Below are 19,714 nucleotides of genomic sequence, written 5' to 3' on the forward strand. Positions count from 1 at the left end.
AAAATGAAAACTCTCCTATTTACAGCAATAACGCTGACTCACACCTCCGAAGGCTACAGGATCAGGGGCTTTGCTGTGTGTTTCTGATAACCTGTGTAACAAAAACGCTTCCTACTGTTCAAGCGCGCGCTAACGTGTTGTTGAAGTGAGCTGGGAACGTTTCTGGAAAAAAGGAATTCTGCTATATTAACCACAAACTCCCTACCAATCACCTAGAGAAAAACAGAAATGTGAAGCTTCAGGCGCTTGTCCGATTGATGCTCTAACGAACACCCGAAAATTCAAAGAGTGTGAAAAATAAGTGCCCATTTTGCATACACGGAGCATATTTCATAGTCCAAGACAAGCAAATGCAAACAAGTAAGAACCGGGATGTTGGAAGCCCGAGGGGCAGCAGGCACAGCCCTGTTTGCAGCTGCAACCTCAGGAGGTGTCAGAGCCACCAGACTCTTCTGTGCCAGCCCCGGGAGCATCCTCTCTGCTGCCACCTCCACGGCACCCCTTGGGCTAACACCTCCATGGTGGTCTCTTCCAAAAAGCAGTATTCCCTTCGTGCTGGTGAATCCTGCCGTTTCTCTTGGAGGGGATTTACAGAGGGTAGACACCAACACAACGTTCCTCCCTGTTTAATGGCCATCCCCTGCTCTCCCACACAAGACAGCAAGACCCTCCCTCAGAACATCATCTCTCCAGCTCTCTCCCCAAGGTCAGGAGATACTTTGCTCCTCACCAGCTTAAACCCGGCCTATCTAAAGCTCTCCCAGCAACTCGCAGCCACCTCCTTGAGAGCTCCTGGTGCTCAGTGAGCTCGGTCCTGCCACCCCGACCCCAGCACTGCTGCACGTCCTCAGCGGTTCTGCTCAGCTCTTTGAAGCTGCAGAACACTCAGAACTTGACCCAACTCTTGCCAATGCTCCTTGCAGAGGTCTGATTAGTCTGGAAAAATCACCTACCTCTGGTCAGTTCTTATTTCCGCGGATTTTCATAAAGCAGGGAGCTCCAGGCAAGCGGTCAGACTTGGCCCTCTCCATCCCTGCTCCACAGCTCACACTTTCCTCACCAGCGTCTGGGCTACAGAGGCTAAAAGGCTTCATTTCTTCTCAATAATTTCTATTACATGGTTTCTAGAACTAGCCCCACACGAAGCCTGGGAATTCTATTTGGTGTGAAAGGATTTCTGTGCTTCTCACATCCCAGAGCTCATGATTTGTGTGTGGGACACACAGCGTCTGCTCCAGCCATTTTCCCCATTACAGACTATCGCCCATAGGGTCACTCCTAAAACTAAAAAAAAAAATAATAAAAAAAGTGTATTCTGAACCAGAATTTGGCCTTTGCAACTAGGAAATGGCTTGATCTTGGAGCAGGGAAGGATATGCATATCCCTTTTGATATAAAATATATATATATATATATTTTAATCTCCCTTTTTGATATTAAAAAAAAAACTATTTTAATCTCCTCCCCTTTTTTTTTTCTTTCTCTTTTTCTTCAGATTTTGCAATGCGGAGCTGGTAACCTTTGCCTTTTGTTGCAACTGCCAACCAGCCTGGCCATAGGACACAGGGTTTATTACGCGCGTGTTTTCTGCCAAAGTCCAGGCCTCTGCCAGAGCAAACGCCCCTGCTCCAGGAGGGCACTTCAGGCTGAACGATGGTGACGCTGCAATTTAAATCCCCCAGCACAAGTCACACACTCACGTGGCTTTCACAGAATCATAGGGCTTCCTTGACACTGAGAATTCCTCCCCTAAAATCTCTCCCCATTGATGTATGTCCGTGTTTGCACAGAATGACCATGCAGACGTAAATACAGAGGCTCTCATACATGACAGCTAAACTCAGCTTAAGTACGGGCTCTAAAAATGAACTTTTGGAGTGCAACCATGGAAACAGGGAAAAATGTGAACTCCACTAGCTTTTCCGGCATTTGTGGGTCTTTCTATGGAAGCACTACAAACGCTGGGCTTAAAAAGCACAATGGGGTTATTGTTTCCCAGTCCTTCTTCCCATTTTGGTCAAGAATGCGAGGACATGACACACAAATGCAGAACAGCGCAAAGAAAGAAGTGAAACTTCCAGATCAGCTGGAACTTTCTATGTCATTAGCACTGCAACTAGCTAGATGGACAGGAGCTAGCCCCAGATAGGGGAGGATGAATCGGTCCATGTTCCCACTTGATGCTTTTCCTTAAATGACCCCAGGGCAACCGGCAGCTTTAACCCGCAGCCCTGAATGAAGTAAGAAAGATTTTTTTATTTGAACAGAAAATTTCCCCGTGAAGGCTCAGGACCTCCTCAACGCTTCGTTCTGCTTGATCCAAGGTGACAGAGACGCTGTTGGGAACAGGCTGGCTCCCGAAACGGGCACGTACAGATAAGGCCCCTTGTCCGAGCACACGCGCTTTCCTGGCAGCTCCCGGGTGTCGCTGGCGAGGACACTCTTCCTGCTCTCATGGGCACTCGAAACAGCAGCTTCTCCCCTAACGCCACCGGTGACACCTTTCAACAGCCACTTGGGAAGGCGGAGTTGCTGCCGTGCGAATCGCTTCCCGAAACACGGAGCTGCCCGTGCCGCTTCTGCTGCGGGAAGCGCTACCACCCCGCGCTCCACGCGCCGCAACGCGGCGCCCACGGCCGATTCGTGCCCGCAGATGCTCCTCTCGCGTCCATGCAGGACACGACGTTGGGCTCTCGGCCCTGTCCCTGCTGTGAGGGGCTGTGCAAAGACACAGACGCATTTCTAGGGAGAGGGGAAGCAGGGAGAGGCCCCAGGAACCCGTCCGTCTGCAGAGCCAGGCGCTGGAGAAAGCTGAGAGCATCGGAGTACCCGGCAGCAGCTCCCATCCCGATCTTGCGGCCCTCACACCAACAAGCTCCCAAGGCTACGCTACGAAACACATCCTCAAAGCAGTGCAGCTGAAAATAAGAGTGGGGCAGCAGGAGACCTCCAAAGTCACCACATCGCAGAACTGCAGCAAAAAGAAATCTCATTTTACAGCTCTTCCTGCAACATAGTGTAGTATCCACAGGCAAGAATTATGTACATTGCTGCCTCATTTTAAATGTTAAAAATAATAACTAACAGCTCACATAGCCACATCGAGTCTCTATAGATAAGCAATGTAGCCACATAATGGTGTTGAACTTCCTAATCCAAGCAGCGGCCCTTGAAGCACATAAAGGCAAACACTTTTTGCCAGTGAACTCTTGAACCTCGACTGAAGGAAACAGGCTTGCTGAGAGGTAAATTTATGACAGTTCATGTCCCCAGCAACCCGGGATGCTTCACCCCATTGGCCATCCCAAGAACAGCAACAAGAAAAACCACACGAGAGGAACCCCCTTTTTATGCTTAGTGAACCAAGAAAGAAATCCTCATTCTAAGGCTAACGAGGAGCCACTTTAAGCAGTTACCCGGAGGAGCCACAAAATATAAAATATCACTATTTTACATTATTAGAATGCCACTAAAATATAAAAATCACTGATTAGAAAAAAATATATGTTGCTGTTGTCCTAAGCTGTAAAAGGTGCAGTTTATAAATGAGAGCAGCTAGAATGCAGCTGGAGACAGCAGAGCAAAGAACCAGCAGGGACTAAGGAATGAAAGTCCAAGTCCTCGGAGTCCTCAACCCACGGGGCAGCCTCCCACGCTGTCCTCTCTGCAGAGCTGCACTGTTTATCTTCATGCAGAAGGGACTTTGCCCAGTGCTAATGGGGAAGGAAGCCCTAGCACAACCACTGTCTTCTCTCCCTGCTTCGTGGGAAGGGAGATGAGCACTTAAAAAAGCAGAAAAGCAGGAAGCAAAATGACTCTTTTTTTAAAATGCATCACCTAAAACTCCCACACGATATATTACAATTGTCTGCCCTCCTCAGTTGTTCCACAGCAGCTCCCAAGGCCGGGATGTTTGCGTGATGTTGTGAATACTATAAAATTCAGAGCTGGAATCTGGTCTATAGGCAACAGCACAACCACTGCACTGCAGCCCAATAAACCAGCCCAGGAAGGGCTGCTCTGAGGTCTCCTGGCTTACAGGATTTAAGGCAAACAGACCAGGCTAAAACCTTTGCCAGGTGAGACCCCTGTGCAGCAAACACCCTGCACTGAACACTGTGCGAATGACGAGCCATGAGCCAATTCAGTGAGATATAACAGGGTTTCTTAAGCTACAGGCACCAGCTCTGGCATGGCACCCACCACAGTTCTCTGTGGAATTCAAGCTCTGGACCTAAGGTTGTGAAGCTAATGAGACTTAATAAAATCAACAAGATTACACCTTTTGGAATGTAATTTGGAGTTCCCAGGCAGCATTAACTCGTATGGTGCATGTGAACCTGGGGAAGATCACGCTTTATGTGCATACCTTGAAAAGGGTCACGGTGATTTCCACGTTCTCAGGCACAGGCCACACCACCACGCCGCGGTACGGGTTTTTGATGCCAGGCTGCCAGCTATGAGCCTAAAAGAAGGAAAAAACAGTTGTCTTAACATAAAAGCACCAAGTGGACTCCCACGAGAGCGGTGTTGGCAGACACAAGAGTTTCTGACACCAACAGGACTGCTGTCTGCCATCCACGACGCTCCTGACCCCTGTAACAGACATCCTTAGGAATGTGATTAAGGAAACTCGGATCGTTAGCAGGAGTCTCAGTGCTGAACTGAAACGGTCCCTTGCAAGGTGCTGGGCACAGATCAGGACACGCAGAACGGTGCAGAAACGAAACCATGAGCAGACAGGGCTTCCCTAAGCAGTCAGACTGTGTTTTGTCCTTATCCAGATGAGGGGATGCTTTCCTTTAAAGAAAATGTGAGGAGCACAAGCACATTATGCAGGCATAGCCCTCCTCAGGCTTAAATAAAAACATCTTTTTGCCCTAGAACAGAAAGAACGAAGCAACAGCTTATGAGTGCAGGTTAAATGTGACTAAAACATTGAACTCTTAAGAATGGACGTGCTGGGGTGTCCGCAACTAGAAAAATCATGACAGAACACAGGAAAAGTCCCCAGGAACTCGCCTGTCTTTGATGAATGGCCTGTATTTAAATTGTAACAGCTGGTCTTGAAGAACCATGTGTGAACATTTCTAGCTTGGGACAAACAAGCCTTTTTGTTTTTTATTTTTTCCCAAGCTTACCTTAAGGCATTTTGTGATGTAAGACACCACGGAGGGAGGGAAACTGATACACAGTTGACTGCTGAGCAGAATGGGTGTTATTAAAATTTGTTGTAGTTTTCATTAGGGAAAACAAATTTAGAGTGTAGATGCTGCTATCTGAAGCCAAGTAGGCAGGCTTTTTCCCCTCCAATTTCTGCAGCATCACTCTGTTCCTTAAGTCCTGTTCAACACTCGGAACTCCACATTAAAATTCCCTATTAGAGCAAATTATTGCTAATAACAAAGCCAGCAGAATTTGCATCTCCTCACTCACATGAGGGCAATAATTCTCAATGGCTCTGGGTGTCGTAAGCAGAGCATATTCTAGATGCCAGGATCGTATGTGACAGCCCCAGAAATACACACAGGTGTGGACACACACACATATATACGCACACACACGTACATATATATATATATATATATATGAACAATTTTCTGTTACAGTAATTCTTCGGGCACGTCACTGAAAGCAACAACCAGGAGATGGCGAGTCCCGGCTAAGGGGCTCTCGGAAGCAGCTGCGTGTTGTTAGAGCCTCCTCTGGCTCTGCAAAATACACCCTGCACCACCCGAACAGCCGCACAGACGAAGACAACAGCCCGACCGAGCGCCTGGAGGAAGGCAAAGCTGGGAGGAGGGGAGGGAGCAGAGGAAGGAGCGTGATGATAATTAATACACTAGCTCTCATGCCAGGCTGTGCTGCAGGCAAACCCGGCCTGTGCTAAACACCCCTGGAACATAAACCTTTGCTTTGGTACCGAAACCTTTTGGGCCCCGGGTTCCTGGCGCCCCTGTGTACCTCAGAAAGGCCGGTTCCTGGGCAGTTCTGAGCAGCGTGGCCAAGGCTGCTCCTCACCTCGATGCCCCGCTCCGTTGGACCTCCCAGACCCGCCGATCCTCATCCCCAACTATTCACCTGCCATCTCCAAGTATGGAAAGGGGAGCTACAGAAGGGGCCATCGAAATACCCCATGAACAGAGCAGAACTGGGAACACGAATGACACTGTCCGACCTGCTAGATACCTGTGCCCCAAAACACAGGTATTCCCTTTGCCTATGTGAGGCTCTTTTTCCTAACCAATTAAGGGCCAAAATACTAAGTTACTCCAAGGGCCTACGCCTCCAGAAAGGCTTTATGTTACTCACCCACCTGCTTCATCTCCCCTTCGTTACTGCCCACATCATAGAATCACAGAATGGTTAAGGTTGGAAGGGACCTGTAGAGGTCACCTAGTCCAACCCCTGCACACGCAGGGTCACCTAGAGCACGTGGCACAGGACTGCGTCCAAGCAGGTTTTGACCCACTTGATTCTTTCTCCGGAATCCAGTGTAATTGCAAGTTAGGCTCCTGCAAAGTCCTAGGGTCGACAATCTTTCAGCCTGCTGAAAGTAATGCAACAGTTTGTGCCTAGGAACCAAAAAATGTGCTCCCCTACAGCCAAGTCCTCAATATTGCTAAAAATCCAGGAGTCCTCAATATCGCTAAAAATCCAGGAGTCAGACCCAGGGCTGCCATTGCTCCTCACCTGCAGCTCCGGGAGCGGATTAGGCCGCCGCTTATTTTTCCCCGATAACAGTTTTGCCACGGGCCGAAGGACGGGCCCGGCAGGACACAGCGGAGGGCATCGCCATTCCCGTGGAGCGCCCCGCCGGCCGCATCCCGAGGCGCGCGAGCCCAGGGCGGCGCGGAGCAGGAATCGTGTCCCGCGGACGCTGCTCGCGGCGCTCCTGAAATTCCTGATTCACGCTCCTCTTCCCTCCGGACCCGGCCTTACTGCCCGGAGAGATGACGCTCAGACAAGCAGCAGTGATTTAATTTCCCTTTCTCATCAGTCATTTTCTGTTCTCGTTTAGGCGGCTTCTTAAAAAAAAAACAAGAAAGCCACTGAAAGCCTGATTATTTTCCTCACAGTTTTCCAGCTCTTTTAGTCACTGCACTTCAGAATGCCATCAAAATTTAAGTGTTGGCATCCCTGGGGAGCAGGGGGGCATTACGGTCCCCAATTCACAAGCAGAGGAAGAATACCTGGCCTCTGCTCCCCTGATTTTGGATGGTCACTTTGAGGTTGTGACTTTTAGGGTATTGAATGTGAACCACACATTTTTGTGTTGCTTCCCAAAGCAGATTTCCCTGCCTATGAGCACCATGCTGCAGTGGGTCAGTGACCCCGTGCTAGGCAGCCGCTGATGGAAAAATACATAAAATCAATCGTTAATATTCCATATAGCCCCAGTGCGGAGCTTTGTGGATAAAGATGGGACAAAACACAACTCCACGGCACAGCGAAGCTGCTTTTCCTTCGTGCCCTGGCCCTCGTTTAACACTCACCCTCCACCTTCCTCGTCACAGGAGCCGCTTTGCTCACTGCTTGGCCCTCCTCCTCTTCCTCTCCGTGTCCACTTAGCCAGCTGGGAAGGCCACATAAAACCAACCTGCAGTCGCCTTCCTGCAGGCCTAAAAGGGCATTCACCGACCATTAAAATGACTCAGCTGATTCTGAGAGCTTGTCTTTGCAACATTAAGATCTTTCGCCAGCCTTTCCTTGCTTTAATAACATGCAGAGCAGCCCCAGAAGTGCTCCCCGTCCCCAGCTCACCTGTTCCTGCTCCCCTGCATTGGAACAACTTTCCCTACAGCTTCAGCAAGGGGATGGAAATCGCAGGGAAGGCGCCTGCTTTTCAGCTTTGATACCAAAGGGTTCTTTGAAGAATAGTTGTCAGGCTCCTACCGAAAAGTGCAAATTTGATCCTTCAGAGCTGCATAATCTGACCAGAAGCCTGCATGAGTTCACAGGAACAGCAGAACGCACCTCCTTGACATCATGGCAACATCTCTTTTCAAACTAAAAATTCTAGTTCAAAGCCTGGAAACGCTAGAGCATCCCAGGCAAACACTTCACAACACATTTTTCCCCTTGTTCTACATGAAAACAAAGTCATTTCTTCTCTCCTCAAAAAAACAAAAGGCAAGTTCATAGTCTCAGGGCCTGAAAACGTGGGGGTAAACTACCACCTACCAGGGTGACTGAGGAGGGAGAGTGAAGCCCTTTTGTAAGCTGTGAAGGTTGGTAACTGTAAATGGGTTTGAAAAGCTGTGGCCAGACCTACCTCTAGCTTCTGATTTAAGACCATTTACACCCACAGAACCAGTTTGCCTTCACACACCTCTTCAGAAGCATCCAGACTCACTCAGACAGAGGGGATCCCAGAACACTGTCCTAAGTCACTTAAATGCGGGTCAAAGTCAGTAGCTGCTGGATGGCTTTAAGATTCCCATCTGACTACCACTTAAATGCTCTTTCCAAACGGCTATTGCTGTTTGGTTGCAACATTCTTAAAACTTATTATAGTCTGTTTACAGCTCTCTAGCCCACATTTCTGAGAGCAACAACTAAAATATTCATCAGACTCCTGCACATGATGCTTCCCACGATTTCTTCTAATCTGGGGACCATTTGCATCAGAAATAAAGTATGGGCCAAAGGCATCAACATCAAAACCAGAAAAAAACAAAGGAAACAAAAAAGAAAAAAAAAAGCCTTAAAAGGATATCAAGAACTCGTCCTTCAACTCAAACATTACTTTTGTTAAGCAGACTAGTCACATATCTATATATATAGAGCATTATTATATCATTTTTAAAGTTAGACTACATTTTTGAATATCATAACTATCTGTTAGGATATCTCTAGTTATCCCTAACTAACTAAAGTTCAGGAATGAATCGTCATCTCTGAAGAATTCCCTACATCATCATCACAGCACGACCTTACCCCTCTGCCTTCTAAAAGGCTGGAAAACATTGGGAAGTCTCAACGCTTGGTACTCTGAGCTCAGTGTCTGTCAACAGCGAAATAAGAAGAAATATTCATTTGACCAGCTTCCAAGAAAGCAATTAGATGAAAGAAATAATGGATTGAATAAAGAATTTTACTGGCAGGATGACTAAGACAGTGAGAGCATTTATTGATCTACAGTCCTGGACCCAAACAGCTCAAATCATATCAGCTACCTTAGCTTTAAAATAGACCTTGTCCAAAGTGCAGGCCTTAGGGCCCTCAGCACCCTTTAAGGTACCTTTGTAAGATACTACTAGGCAATAATTAATCACTAATGACTCTTTGAGTCCCAACAAACCTGGGAGTTTATCCGAGGGTTGTGCCTGAGGGCCTGGAGAACGGGGACCTTATGTCTGTGTTGTGCAGACAGTAAAGGAAGCTAGAAAAGTTATTATGGGGGAAGCCACAACAGCCACTTACATCACTTAGCTCAGCAGATCCTGCCTAGACACACGCTTATTTTGTGCCATAACTTTGGGGGAATTTGAGGCAGTTTACCTTTCAACAAGGGCAATAAACTGCCTGTCTTTGCTGAATAGGAGCACGCACCGCAGCAGCTGTCTTGGAAAACACGTTAGAATAAAGTGACCCCCCTGTTTACTCCCCAGGTAGTATCTTTGGCTATTCATCCCCTGAAGCAGAAGTCAGGGCACGTGCTGACACTGGAGCATGCGTTCGGTTCTGCAGTCCGTGCAAACCAACATCCGGGCTTTATCCAAAACAGCCTGGACTAGGCTCGACCCCATGTTGGGACAAAATGCAGCAGGTACGGACTGGGGAAAAAAGGGTTAGACTTAGATCTTAGCTTAGATCTTTATAGATCTTATAGTTCTTCAATGTTTTGGACACGGCGCTCCAAGTTTGCCTCCTCTGGACAAAGTGACGCGCGGCCAGCGCTGCGGCACGTCCCTCCTGCTCATTCGTGTCCCCTCACCTCTACGTGGGTGTAAGTGACAGCCTGTGGGCAGCCTGGGGACAGCTCTGCGCCGCAGGACACAGGCCACGGGGGAATCCCTCAACACGACCGCGCGGAAAGGGCTTGGACACGAGGAATCTGCTCGCCCGGCTGCCCGGGGACTGCTGGCACTGACGGAAGGTTTTTCCCTCTTGGTAGTCAACGTGATTCTTGAGCAGGAGACTTTTGGGAGGCTTTTGGAAGTGTCTTCTCCTTAGGAAGAAGGGGGACATCACATTGGATAACCACATCTTAAAAGCAGAGCAGCAGGATTGGGCAAAGGGAGCAACATGCAGCTAGGCGACAGGAACCCCGCTGGAATTTCAGATTTGGGGCAGCAGGAAAAAGAGCAAGGCAAAGCTCAAAGGAGAAGGGGTTACTCCGTTTGCTGGCTTATTTCTACACACCAAAACACACATGCAAGACACTGACGTGAGGAATGCCCAAATATTGGACCGACTTCCCTTGGAGTTTCCCTCTCCTCAAGCTGCCAAGTCATTAGCCATAAAACACAAATTCATCAGCTTCCTTGCAGCGTTTGTGGGAGTAAAATGTTCAAATTTAATTCAGAGATACACCACAGGGCTACAGGAGCTGCTTTTATTCTTCTGGATTTCCAGTATTTTCTAGTGGTGAAAGTCTCTTTTTCAGGCTTCACACTCCTATTGCAGGGGTGTCAGAACCTTTCGTGTCTTTATACTTTTTGAACTATATTTAAGACACTTCTAGAAGTGAAATAGATTCTAGTTTTTTTCTAAGTAGGCCTAGCAATAACTAAAATTGAACTGATTATGGTACACTTGCACTAAGCAAATATCTGTGCTGAAATTAGAGCTCTTATTTAAGCGTCTCCACCGACATTAAGAGCAGCTCATTCCCAACTCCATGGCTAAAGGGAAGTAAGAAAAACAATTAACACTTCCTATTTATTCTGCGGCTCCCCACAGTCAAGAAAGCAACCCTCAAACAGCTGCCTGGTTCTCAGCAAAACCAGGACTTCTTAAGCAATCAACTAACCTTGGAGGATTTTCTTCGACTTCTTCTCGTCCAAACCACCACTAGTTTGTCTGGCTGCCTGTTGAAGAAAAGGGAAAAAGAGCTTAATTTGCAACAGGATCAGTAATATGAGAACTCTTGCAATACCTAATGATGTCCTTAGTGGACAGACCGTCTTTAAAAATAGCTGATGTAAACAGCACTCTCAGGATCAGTAATTGAACAGGAAAAACGCTGGAGCCGAGCGCGGTCCTTCGGGCATCGCGCTCCTGCCGCCCTCCTCGCTCTGCTCTCCGGAGCCCGGGACGGGACGCAGCCCCCAGGGCACCTCTGCACATCCCCGAAGATGCCTCGGAGCCAAAAGAAACACCTGGATAAACGCCAGCAGGAAGCAGCCACATGGAAAAGGGATTGCTAAAGGGTTTGGAAAATAGGTGATTGCACCTACCTTCGATAATGAGTGTGTCCAGGACAACTTTGCATCCCCCGAGGGGTCTTTGCACTCCATCACCTCAGACCCCAGGGATGCGAGCGCTGCCTCCCTTCTCCAGCACCCTCCAAACCACCAGCTGTAGCTACGTTTGCAATTAATAGAGACGCAAGCCCAAAAAGGGACATTTCCCGTACAAATCATTCTCTCAAATTCCTTAAGTTTTAATTCTTTGCTAATAGTCACAGCGCTACTAATTCTACAGCTGTCCCCAAGTGATTTTTGGTGTCATTTCTGGTGTGTTTTTTTCTCCTTGACCCGTGATATCATTTCCCATGGTGGGACCACCCTCCTGGTCTCACTGCCAGGGCCCAACACGCTGCAATTTGCTCCTCGCTCGTTTTTGGACGGCTCCCCGCAAGAAACCCTCCCCAGAGAAGGTTAGGGCTGCAAATTCGTTTCCACGCGAGAAGTTGCGGCTACTCAGCTAAGAAAAAGGGGGAGGATTTTCTGATTACAAAACTTGCGGCTCAGGGAAAAAGCTTCGGCTGTGCCCTGTGCAGTGTGAGCTGAAGCAGTCCCCAAACAGCCAGAAAACAAACAACTGCAGCAAAAAATAAAAACACACAAAAAAAAACCTCACTCCCCCCAGGAACCAGCCTGTCCCTGTGGATTCAAGCCCTAAAAACACTCTCCAGACTGGAAACAACCTGGATCGGCACCTCCTATGCAGCAAGGATCACTGATGCAACGGAGGTTGTGCAAGATGCAAGGTCTTCTGGGGTTTGGCATGGATCATTCCAGGAAATATTTGGCATATTTTGAGTACACAACTGTCCAAATATAATTCAGGAACAAAGTACATAAAAGGTATTATTCTGCTGTTGGCTCTTGTTTTGTACATCTTTTAGCAGAAGCAGATAACATTAGCTGCAAGAGAGAGGCATTTCTTTACCAAATAGTGTTTGATAACTGAAAACTCTAAGAGTCTTATATTTAGAATCTGTTGGTGGAAAGAATTACTAATGCAAATCCCCAACCATCTCTTGGCTAATGATACAAATATAACAGTATTTGTTCCTAACAAGACACCACTGCCTGTAATCACCCCCAATAATCTTTCAGCACGATGCAAAGCCCAAGGTACCTTTTACATACATAGACACACACAGCTGCATATTTGTTTTGGCATCTAATTGCTTAAGTGTTGGAAGGATTTTTGTTGTTCCATTTGTTTTTTTCTCGCTGTGTTTGATTGGAATTACATTAATTACACTCTTTTCCGCCTGCTTCATGAGTAATCCAGCAGCCTGTAATAAGGAGCAAGAGGAGCAGCAGGGCTGGTAGCGCAATAGGTGCAGATGCACCTACTGGAGGATAAATATAATAATTACTCGAGGGGTAAAAACAAACTGACCACCCAAGGGCCTTCTCCAGGCCCTGTGCCAAGCTTTTTCCTTCGGAATTCCCTGTTGGTGACTAGCCCTGGAATTCCACAGCTGCATTGCAAGACGAAACACTGTTTTGGGAAAGGTTTCTGCTTTCTCCTCCACGCGTCCCTTAGTTTCCAGCAGGGAAGTAGCACTGCCATTTGTCACTGTTGAAAATAATTCGTTATCCAGACATTATTGCTTTTCTTTTTTCCTGCAACAGGTCTTTACGTATTCCTTCAAGAAAACACAGGGCACTGAAAAAACTAGGATTTTTGCACATAAGTGAATTTTAAAGCATTTTTTTAAATCTTAGGGCATCTGAACAGCCTGGCCTCTGCATCTCTGATCTCTTCATCTCTGATGATGATGCTCTGCTTCCCCTAAGAAGTTCTATTCTGGCTTTGCCTGGTTTAAAGATAAATAAATAAATAAATAAAGGGAACAAAGTGAGACACTAATGATTATTTTATAAGTGCAGTCAGACCTACGGAATCTGCACCGTGTCTGCAGGAGGGGAATGCGCAGCGTGCGCTGCTGATGGCTTGGTTTTCTTAAATCAAATAGAAATGAAGTTTGCAGGAGGAGCTGGATTAAACAAAGCCTAAATTCATCCATTATTCAGAATGGGCCACAAGAACAGATTTCAGAGTTATTGCAGCAAAGAATCTGGAATAAAAACTTGCCAGGAGGACTACCTAGCAAAAATTGCTCTTAAAGCCTTTTGCAACAGGATTTCACACTGCAGGCTGCAGAAACTGGGCTTCAGAAATGACTTAATTTTCTCACTGGCAACAGGAGCTTTTGGGAGACAGATTAGCAAACACATTTGAAGATGAGGACAACCCGAGTAGCCCCTGATGTTTCTACATGTCACCGAGCTCCCCTCGCACAGCACGAGCCGGCTTTCCCTAAAAGTTGATCTACAAAGGCAAAAAGGAGTTCAGGGAGCTTTTAAAGCAGCCCTGAACAGGGCTCGGTGCTACGGCGTTCGCTGCTCGGGCTGCCTGGCAGCAGGGAGCACGCGGAGCCCGAGCCATCCAGACATACCTTAAATGGGAAAACGGAGCGCGTTGCTCTGCGTGCAAAGTTCAGCGCGGGCTGCAGTGAGTCAGGCCCCGCTCGGGCGCCGTGTTTGCTGTTTGAGGCCGGTTCTCAGCGCGGTGCAGCTGGGAAGCGGGTGGCAGGGCCGAGGGCGGCTCTGAAACGCGAGTCCTGAGCGCGACGGTCAGTGCAAACCGCCCCGGTAATGAAGGTTTCGTTAGCCAGCGCTTTGTTAGAAGGCACTTTGGCTTTTCCACCTCAAAGCAGCAGAAAACAAGACAAAGTTCTGTTCTATAGTGCTTATCAGAGCAAAGGAAAGCAGGAATGCTTCAGCGAAACTGCTTTACGGGAGTTGAAAGAGTCACAGGTGAATCTTCTTCCTATAATTTTCATAAAACAATTTTAAGAACCTTCCTGGGCTACTAAGGGCAGTTAAAGAAGAGCAGCTGGAGATCTTTGATGTTGCTGGTGCTGGGAATAGCGTCACGTTCACAACCTGCTACAAGAAACGGTGTTTTTGATTCACGGAGCAGAGCGCCGCGTGCCAGTGACAGCGCGACTTGGACACGCCACGGCTCGAGCACGACTCCGTTAATGTCTCCATCCTCCTGGCAATCGGGGGATTCGTCCTACAGAAAAATTAGTTTAGTGCATGCGAAGGAGCAATCAGACCTGGAGTTGCGTGTCTTCTGACGCACCCTGCCAAACCAATGGCACCGGGGCTTTCTTGCTTGTTTTACTTTTTTAAGGCTATAAGTGGATTAACACAAAACAAATCCTAGACTTTGAAGATGCCCCAAACTCGTCATTTATGAGCGGGCAGCAAGTGCAGAACGGCATCAGCCTGGGGGCTCTGCCCGTAGGAGGACGTGCACATCACCTCGTGCAGATGTCCCGGCCTGCGAAACTAAACTGCTTTTTTGGGAGGGGACAATGTCACCAACCTACCGGCTTCTGGAGATCTCAGAATGAGTCACAGCTTCACAACAGCGAGCAGAAACACAGAAACCTTCGCGTTTGTTCCTGGGTCCTGAGCAAACATCCGCACTAAACGCCCAGCTGGAACTTCATCCTCTCCAAGCTCGACAAGACATTTGAAATGCCAGATCATGGGAACACGGAGCGCTGGCAAGTCCTGTGGCAGTAAGATGTATGTGCATAGTTTGAAGAATTAATGCTGTCATTCCCTCGCGTGTTAAAAATAAGGAGACCTGCCAAAGCTGCAGGATTTGGGCGTGTGATGTCTCAGAAACTGGTGCTGCCCGTTAGGAGCTGCCACTACCTTTCCCTACGGGACACCCAGTTTCACATCAACCTTTTACTTAATGCTGGAACATTTAATGCTCTCCAAGTCACACCCCTGCATCAGTCCCACAGCAAGCGCTGCCTAAGAAAAATTACATGTTAACTCCTGAGACCAAGAAAACCAGCAAAAGCTCCTGCCAGTACAAGGGCTGAATACAGTAAATAAAAAACAAACAGCCAAAAGCTTCTGGCACACTTCTATTGCTGTTCTGAAATTTAATGGGTATATTGTATGGCTTTTAAAAATTGAAGATTATTTGGAAAATGTCTAGTTACTTCATTCTCAGATACAACCGATGAAACTTTTGCTATTTCAAGGTCAAAGTAAATAAATAAACAAAAAGCACCAGCATGTAAGGACCTAAACAGAGCTTGCTAATAACTGCCATTTGTAAAACGCCCGACAGCAACCTGAGAAATATTGCAGTTAATTCTCTTGGGATCAACTAAGCTGGAAACTCATTTCATATTTAGGACGGCTCTGTATTAGAGCATGCATTCCAATTAAAAAAAAGGAAAATAAACAAAAACGCTTGTCACCCCTGAGGCACTGTCACCGCCGATGGCACCAGCAGGACGCTGCTCAGGCCACAAGGGTCCCTTCTGCCCCAGAAATCCTGCGCACACTTTGGCGAGGGGCACAGGGCTAGGAAGGCAAATGGCCATTTCCTTGCTCACGTCCCCAAGAAGGAGGCATCGGTGCTGGCAGCCCCCACGGTGGCACCGAGGCCTTTTGCCAGCAGCCGGGTACCAAATCTGCGCCCAGAACCTCGATGCCTCTCCCGTGCTGCAGCCTCCGTGAACCAGGAACGCTGCGAGCGCCGGCACCTGCATCCTGGACCCAGGGCCTGGTTGTGTTTCGGCTCGGCGGCTGCTGGAGCCCTCTTGGCACGGGGCAGTTCTCAAGTCACATCTGCAGCCGCGGAAGAGGCCCCTGGCCGCTGTCCAGGGGCTTAGTAAGTGGATTTGACGTCTTGCAGGCAGGATTCCAGCCTTGTAACATTAAAGAGGCAAAAGGATGAGAGAGGCAGAGCCCCTCTATCCCATAGAGCACGTAGCTTAAAAGATTAAGTAATTCTGTCTCACCCTAGATTTCAGTTTTATTCTGATTTAAAATTTTATCTGCAAACACAAACGTCTGGTGTGGCAAGCAGTTTTCCCGGGAAGCAGCGAGGTGACCGGCCAGGCCGGCCCGGCTCCCGGAGCAGGATTCCCTCCGGATCTCCACGGTGCCCAGAGCCAAGTCCGCAAAGGAGGAGGCAAAGCCTGGCCTCACGTGGCCCAACTTGCTGCTCTGGTTAAGTCTCAGGGTTGTCCTTGCCACAAATAGAAAACGTCCCAGCGGATATACAGGATTGGGCGCTCAACACAGATGAACAGCAATATTTCTATGTATAAAAAATTATTATTATGCTTTTTTAGAATCTATAAGCTTATATATAGAAGCGTATATATATATAAGCCTCTAGAACGTTGTTACGATAACCGAAGATCACTTGTTTTAAATAAATTACAATACATTTGCCTGGTTAGGGCTGAAGTAACCTAATGAATCCAGATCCTTGCTGCAAAGCAGCCGCCACGGGAGCGGGAATCAATGCGAGCACAGCCGGGCAGCAGGGAATCAATTTGGCACCGTGGGGAGAAGCAGCTATGTGCAGAGTCATCAGAACGGCACAATGGAAACGTGTGGGCACGTCAACGCCGCCGCTTCTGCAAAATAAAATGTTCTGCATAGTTTGGCCTATCAGGAAGAGCAGGGAGATGCCTACGTTCTTCTCGTGTTTTCAAACAACTACTTCCCTCAAAATCCCGGTCCTCCAGTATCGGTGATGAAGCAGTTGCCAGGGATGGACAGGACGTCTGCCTCTCTCCAAAGAAAATGCCAGAGCCAACGGTTTAGTTTGTGTCTGCCCAAACTGAGAGCTGTTACTTGCAGTTTAGCCTCATAAATATTTCCAGTGTCTCTCGGGCTACCCTATCTCTTCCTACCCTGTCAGTCATAGGACAGCTATGCCAGAGAAAAATAAAGAAAGAGCAACAAATGCTGCCCGAGTGCAATTCCTGGCATTTTTTAAGGCTGGAAAACAACACGGCTTTTCCGCAGCGGGCACGTTCTGCCTCCACGAGGAAACCTCGGGGCTGGAGACCGATTCTGTGGCTGGGATGTGAAAGCAAAACCACCGCTCAAAACCCACGTAGGAAGCAAATCACAAAATCAATTTTGCAGAAACGTGGGGGGAGGAGAAAAAGCATCAATAACGCCAATGCAGCACGCGTGTGTATACAGTGAAGTCAGCAGGCTTCGGCGGAGCACTGCGGCCTCCCCGGGGAGGCGGAGGTAACGGGGAGCGCTGGCTGCGTCCCCCAGCCCCGCACGGGGCTCACGGAGCCCCTTCCTCAAGCTCAGGGCTACCCTGCGCGGCCCTGAGCACCACGGAGGTGGCCCCGTCCGCGGCGACGCGCGGGAGCCCTCGGGCCCCTCGTCCGCCGCTGCCGCTCGGTAACGCCGCTTCGATGCTCCTACATCCGCGCACACGCTGCTGCCTTCCCCTCAGCCTGGAGTGTATAAATTATCCACCTGCTTTCTTAATTATAAGTCAGAAAAAAAATGCAGCACGTTTTGCAGTCATTTGCCCTCCAAAATTACCTTTCCAGCTCCCTCCGCCTCACTCGTCCTGCTCCCCCTGCACCCAACGGTGTTGTGGGCTCCCACCCTGACGCCGTACGAACACGGGGCACTTGCACCAACCATCCCTGCGTTGGTGCCGTTGCTAACACCTTTGGTTAAAGAAAAAGCTATTTGTTCAGCAGGCAGAACTTCCTGTCACCTTTTCCCTTCTGCAGCAGCATTCCTGAGGGGCCGATGCAGCCAAACCCACATTCCCAGTGCAGCCCCTGCTTTCCTGCGTGCCTTCTCCCTGTGTTTTTTTTTTTTTTTTTTTTTTGCATTTCCAGGAGTTTTTCTCCGTCACACGGTAAACTCAAGGAAGGATGCGCGGGGCTGCAGAATCGCCACAAAAATCATCAGCGCTTGGGATTTCTGCCCAGCAAAGTGGCATTTAGTTGTTTCAAGGCAGGAGCACGGAAGGGAGAAAGGCCCCTCGCTACCTTCTTTAACAGCAGCTGTAAATCCTGCTTGTAAGCAAGCACGGGTAGGAGACTATAGGGTAACAGCGGAGGACGACTTGTGCACCTGGGTTAGGGAGATCAGAAGTGCTCACTTGTCTGCAGCAACCAGCAGAGACGTGCACAGAAAGCCTATAGAGAACCACGTTTTTCCGACTTCTGCGCTATTCCTTTTCCTGCTAGACTGTGCTCTCCAACACAAGGAGAGGCCTGAAGAGCTCTACTTCCCCCCTGCCTTTCCATCTCCAGCACCTCCATGGGAACAAACACTGGAACTCGTTTAGTCTGCGCGGAGCAGCTGAAGGTGCTAAGCTGACCAGGGCAGAATTATTTACGGAAGCAACAAAAATAACTCCCGCTATTTTTAGTGGGTGGAAACCTAGGCGGCCTTGGAGGCACCTCTGCTTTCAGTATTGTCGGTGATAGTGTCCGCTGCATCAAGGTGGCTGCAGAGGGAAAACCCTGCCCGCTCTCTTGGGACTGGGGAAGCAGCCTTGGGACAGCAAAAAAACCACCGAGACTCGTGTTTGTTTGATGACATCTGGGCCACGGGGGCCGCCGAGCAGCCAGCACCGAGGCCAGCACCTTCCTCGGGAGCGCGCGTCCAGGAAAGCCGGATTACTCCTCCCGACAGGAACCAGCGCAGCCGCTGTCAGCAACAACATTTCAGCCGCTGAGGGCAGCCTCTGTGACAGCCGAGTCATTCCAGCTGGGAAAGCGGCTGGAGCGCGTTGCCCTGCCACGTCTGGCTGCGGCGTGAAAGACGGGGCGGCCCACACGGCTACGGCGGCACGCGGAGCGACCGGGGGGACCCTGCTGCGTACGGACGAGGCCCCAGCACCCACACTTACATATATATAAATATTATATATATATACACACACACACACACAGAGCTTGCTCAGCACAGTCAGGCCTGGCAGCTCCGTGTGACACAGAGTTCCCGTTTTAACGGAGTCGGTGCCTTTTGTCACATGAGTTCTGCACAACAAGCAGCTGTCTGTGCAAAACCGAAAAACCTGATTACAGCCCGAGGGGGTTTTATTCAGCAGGAGAGTGCAGTCTTGGGGCTTGATTCAGTGTTTGGCATTACAACAGGTGACATTTTTAGTGTTTTAAAGCTGCCTAATCTGGGAGCGATGCTGTGCGTGGTTGTAAAAAAACAAGGGCCAAGTTTCGTCCCTTGTTATCAATAACCTCCCAGTCCCAATTTCCCCTGTTCACGAGGGGAAAATCTGGGCACATACATCGATTTCATATAGACACCCAATATCTGACGTGCACCGTGCACCCACGTCGCTGACTGCTGTGCCACCTTAACAGCTCCTGCAACGTCTGCCCCCTTTTAGCTTCCTTTTTATACAGAGCATCCCTCACTCCAAACAAAACAGGAGTTAAGACCCCCTCACTAACAGAATA

General features: G+C 48.7%; 1 protein-coding gene across 11 annotated transcripts in view; it reads right to left on the reverse strand.

The window, feature by feature from the left end:
• EHBP1 (EH domain binding protein 1) overlaps positions 1-19,714 on the reverse strand; it is a 156,428-nt gene that overhangs the window by 127,552 nt on the left and 9,162 nt on the right. For all 11 annotated transcript variants that reach the window (XM_088521261.1, XM_088521260.1, XM_088521263.1 and 8 more), the window contains exons 2-3: positions 10,979-11,036; positions 4,370-4,465 (exon numbers count right to left, since the gene is read on the reverse strand). In XM_088521261.1, the coding sequence (XP_088377387.1) occupies positions 4,370-4,465; positions 10,979-11,036 (154 nt within the window). The remainder of the gene's footprint in view (positions 1-4,369; positions 4,466-10,978; positions 11,037-19,714) is intronic.

This window comes from Tinamus guttatus, unplaced genomic scaffold, assembly GCF_059628265.1.
Source record: "Tinamus guttatus ecotype Peru unplaced genomic scaffold, ASM5962826v1 Tinamus_guttatus_pri_ptg000116l, whole genome shotgun sequence".
NCBI classification, from domain to species: Eukaryota; Metazoa; Chordata; class Aves; order Tinamiformes; family Tinamidae; genus Tinamus; species Tinamus guttatus.